We start from the raw sequence: 5,113 nt of genomic DNA on the forward strand, positions 1-5,113 counted from the left end.
CCTGGTCCCCATGCCTGGGCCTGGCTAAGGGGAGGCTGGGAAAGTCGGTGTCCAGCATTTTCAGCTAAAAATACAAAATTAGCCAGGCGTGGTGGTACATGCCTGTAATCCCAGCTACTCAGGAGGCTGAGGCAGGAGAATTGCTGGAACCTAAGTGGAGGTAGTTGTGCCCCCCCATTAAGTCTCATAAAACAGGGGATTCCCTGGAGACAAGAAGGGGTTTAGATACCAGGCACCCAGACCCAATAACAAATGTCCAATATTACCCACAACAAAGACAGATATCATCAACATAGAACAATAAGAGATATTGATACCCGACGAGCTTGTTACATCTCTGTCATTTTACACATTGAGATCAAAATCCAAACACCAGGAGGCCCTCTGGTAAAGACTGCTGGCTGCCTACCCAACACTCTCCCCTTCTCCCTTAGTGTCAGAACCCCTTTGTTATGAGGGATAGTCACGTACCCAGCAAATAAGCCACATCTCTCAGCCTCCATTCCAGGTAGGGGTGGGTGGTTAGTGAGATGGAAGCAGAAGGCATTGGGTAGAGCTTTTGGGAAAGCTCTTCAAAAGTGCCCTTTGCTCTTCTCCTCCTTTCCTCTGTTTCCCTTCCCCAAACACAAAATTGGCAGCTAGAGCTCCAGTAACCATCTTGTAGCAAACCCAACATTGGAAGCCATTTGTCAAGGTTAGCAGGGCAGAAATACAGCCTCTGAGTAGCTGATGACCTGTCCTGCCAGCCCTGGACTCCGTAACATTATTTTTCTTTTATGTTGTGGAAAAAATAAACCTGCTTCTCATTTAAGCCATTGTTACTTTGAGTCTCTCTTCCTAGCAGCTGAAGGTAATTCCTTACTAATACCAGCTGGCTGCAGTAGTTTCACAGGTGCTTCTCTTCTAGCAATCCAAGATGTCGTCATCCTCTGGCGCATAAGAAAATCCCAGGAATGCACTTGAGGCCCCAGAGCTGCTGGCCACAGTGTCAGGGGTACAGCCAATGGACTTGGACACAGCTTCCTGGGTGAACTCTGGGTCAAAATGCTTCAAGTCAGCAGGTCCTGCCTGTCAATAAAAGCCAACGATAAGAAGAAACACCGGGGTCAGAGCTGCCAAAGGAGCCCAAATCCTCAGGGATGTCAGGCCTCTGTGAGTGCCCCATGCTTCATAGTCATCCATACTTGACTATCACTTTCCTGTGCATTTACGTTGATCATTTTATCCTCACCTCCTGGTATTCTGCCTCTACACCAATCCTTAGACAAGTCAGTTAACATATACTTACTGAATGCCTACCAGGTACTGTTCATAGTGCTGGGAACACAGGAGAACAAGACAAAGTGAGCCCCTGCATTCATGGAGCTTACACTGTGTAGGGGTAGGAGGATTGATAATAAGCATGTGTACAAATAGATAACTTAGGATGGTGATAGGTCCTGTGAAGAAGATAAAATAGGATAATATGGTGTAGATTGGGGCTGCTTTAGCTCTTTTGGAGGAAGACCTGTGAGGGAGATTACAAAAATGATGACAAATTCTCCATTTCCCATGTAGAGGTGGAGTCTATTTCTCCATTCCTTTAATGTAAGTTAGCCATATGACTTGGTTAGGCCAATGGGACATTACCAAATACGACACAAGCAGAGGCTTGAAAAATGTACATCGGAAGTTGCTCTCTTGCTGTACTTCTAACCCTGAGGCCACCATGTGAACAGACCCGGACTAGCCTGCTGGAGCATGAGAGGCTTCATGAAGAACTCAGTTGCCCTGGCTGCCTGCCAACTCCCAGGCATGGGAGTGAGGCAATTCTAGATCAACAACTGCCAACTGTCCCGATAGCTGACCACAGACATGAGAGAGCTCCACAGAGACCAGCTGGCCTGGCTCAGACTTAAAAAAAAAAAACAAACACATAGAATCCGAACAAAATAATTTTTTTTTAAGAGACAATGTCTTTTTTGCCCTGTCACCCAGGCTGGAGTGCACTGGCATGATCACAGCTCACTACAGCTTCGACATCCCACCTCAGCCTCCTGCTGGGACTACAGGCATGCAGCACCACACCTGGCTAATTTTCTGTTTTTCTATAAAGATGGGGTCTCGCCATGTTGCCCAGGCTGGTCTTGAACTCCTGGCCTCAAGCAATGCTAATGACTTGGCCTCACAAAGTGCTGGGGTTACAGATATGAGCTACCATGCCTGGCCAAAAGATTGTTGTTTTAAACCACCTAGCTTTGGAGTTGCTTGTTATGCACCAAGAGCTAACCAATACAATCTCTCTGAGGAGGAGGCCTCGGTTTTATAAAGTAAGCAGCTGAGGAAGGGGAAGGGCTTGCAAATCTTTAGTGTGCAAGTTGGGCTATGGAGCCAAACAGATCAGTTTCCAGCTTCTCAATAAGGCAACAAGACAAAGTAGTCCCAGCCCAGCACTCAGAGTTCCAAGATCAGAATATATATCCTGGCCCTTATTAGTTGTGTGACCCTAGAAGAAAATAATACTAAAGAAACTTACTGAAGACCTCACAAATGGTAGGTGGCAAAACCAGGAATCCAGCTTTGGAGTGTCTCATTCTAAAGTCCATGCATCTGTGCCTAGTATTCCATGTATGATTCTCTCTCCAGGGTATCCGTTTGACATTGTCTTTTAAAATTTTACTGTCTTTTAAAATTCCAAGGAAAAGAAGCTTTTCTGGTGCCTGGCCTGAGTGTATCCTATCTGATCCAGTGCCCAAAGACAAGTTCATGAATAGGTAATTCACGAAAGGAGAAATGTAAATGGTGAATTAACATTGGCAGTGTTTCGTATGCAGGCTGTTTCGATGGAAGGGACTTGGCACCACGCTTTACAGGTAGACCACACACCCTCAAATGCCCACCTCCAATAGGGCTCCTTTCATTCACACTGCCACTACCAATTAACATTGCAAAACCAGCACTTTGGGAGGCCAAGGCGGGAGGATCACTTGAGGTCAGGAGTTTGAGACCAGCCTGGCCAACATGGTGAAACTCTGTTTCTACTAAAAATACAACAACAAAAAAATTAGCCAAGCATGGTGCTAAATGCCTGTAGTCCCAGGTACTCGGGAGGCTGGGGCACGAGAATTGCTTGAACCTGCAGAGGCAGAGGTTGCAGTGAGCTGAGATCCTGCCACTGCACTCCAGCCTTGGCAACCGAGCAAGACTCCATCTCAAAAATATAAAAAACAAAAGCCAGGCACGGTGGCTTATGCCTGTAATTCCAGCACTTTGGGAGGCTGTGGTGGTCAGATCACTTGAGGTTAGGAGTTCAAGACCAGCCTGGCCAACATGGCAAAACCCCATCTCTACTAAAACTACAAAAATTAGCCAGGTGTGGTGGCACATGCCTGTAGTCCCAGCCACTCAGGAGGCTGAGGCAGGAGAACTGCTTGAACCAAGGAGACAGAGGTTGCCATTAAACCGAGATCGTGCCACTGCACTCCAGCCTGGGCAACAAAGTGAGACTCCATCTCAATAAAACAAAATAAAAATGAAAATGAAAATAAAAACCAGCCAGGTGTGGTGGCTCACACCTGTTATCCCATCACTTTGGGAAGTTGAGGGGGTGGATCAGTTGAGCCCAGGAGTTCAAGATCAGCCTGGGCTACATGGAAAAACCTCATATGTACAAAAAATACAAATTAGCTAGGGGTAGTGACACCCACCTCCCAACTACTCAGGAGGTTGAGATAGGAGGATGGCTTGAGCCCAGGAGGTGGAGGTTGCAGTAGGCAGAGATCATGCCACTGCACACCAGCCTGGGTGATAGAGTGAGACCCTATCTCAAAAAATAAATAAATTTAAAAAACTAACCATCTTTACTATAAGACAGAGAGATATAAATTAAAACAATTAAGAGTTGCTGTTTTTTACTTACCAAATTTGCAAAGTAAAAAACAATAACAACACATGCTTCAGAGTGCAAGTAAGATGAGAACTCTCCAGCAGGTGCCGCTGGTAGGCAGTAGATGGTTCTCCCTTCCACACAGTAAAAACGCCTAAAAATGGCCGGGTGCGGTGGCTCACGCCTGTAATCCCAACACTTTGGGAGGCCAATGCAGGTGGATCACTTGGGGCCAGAAGTTCGAGACTAGCCTGGCCGATATGGTGAAACCCCATTTCTACTAAAAATACAAAAATTAGCCAGGCATGGTGGCACATGCCTATAATCACAGCTACTCGGGAGGCTGAGACATGAGAATTGCTTGAACCTGAGATCACGCCACTGCACTCCAACCTGGGCAACAGAGCGAGACTCTGTCTCAAGGGAAAAAAAAAAAAAGAGAGAGAGAGAATCTGAAAATGTGAGCATTGGGAACCCCCATCTGGAATCCATCTTAAGAAAATAACCAGAATTCTGGACAAAGACGTATACTTAAAGCTGTTCATCAGGACATCATTATAAAGAAAAAACATAGTAACAACCAGAAGATTGCCATTAGGAACATGGGTGAGTAAATTATGTTACCAACATAGGATTGAAATATTATGCAGCCACTAAAAATTGTACTTATAAATTTTTTATGACATGAGGAAATTATAATAACATAGTTTTTAGCCAAAAAAGGAGGAAGACATATAGATGAATAGATACACACATATACACATATAGATATTATAAAGTAGGACCTAATTAGGTTAGGAAAAAAAAACCCAGGCTGGGCATGGTGGTTCACACCTGTAATCCCAGCACTTTGGGAGGCTGAGGTGGGCGGATCACGAGGTCAGGAGATCGAGACCATCCTGGCTAACACGGTGAAAACCCATCTCTACTAAAAATACAAAAACAAAATTAGCCGGACATGGTGGCAGGTGCCTGTAGTCCCAGCTACTCGGGAGGCTGCGGCAGGAGAATGGCATGAACCTGGGAGGCGGAGCTTGCAGTGAGCCGAGGTGGCGCCACTGCACTCCAGCCTGGGCAACAGAGTGAGACTCCATCTCAAGAAAAAACAAAACAAAACAAAAAAGCACATAGAAAAGTGACTGGAAGGAAATATGCCAGTGGTTTCCTTAAGTAGTGAGATAATAAGCATTTCCCCACTGCTACTTTAAACTTTTCTGTGTTACATACATTCCTCTTTTTTTTTTTTTT

General features: G+C 45.4%; 1 protein-coding gene across 4 annotated transcripts in view; it reads right to left on the minus strand.

Annotated features, from left to right (window-relative positions):
* Nucleotides 1-243: 243 nt before the first annotated feature.
* Nucleotides 244-5,113, minus strand: part of SGK2 (serum/glucocorticoid regulated kinase 2) — a 28,235-nt gene continuing 23,365 nt past the window's right edge. For all 4 annotated transcript variants that reach the window (XM_017878047.1, XM_017878045.1, XM_017878048.1 and 1 more), the window contains exon 13: nt 244-1,068. In XM_017878047.1, coding sequence (XP_017733536.1) covers nt 904-1,068 — 165 coding nt within the window. In that variant the 3' untranslated portion in view covers nt 244-903. The remainder of the gene's footprint in view (nt 1,069-5,113) is intronic.

The sequence above is a fragment of the Rhinopithecus bieti genome, unplaced genomic scaffold (genome assembly GCF_001698545.2).
Source record: "Rhinopithecus bieti isolate Rb0 unplaced genomic scaffold, ASM169854v2 scaffold_10347, whole genome shotgun sequence".
NCBI lineage: Eukaryota > Metazoa > Chordata > Mammalia > Primates > Cercopithecidae > Rhinopithecus > Rhinopithecus bieti.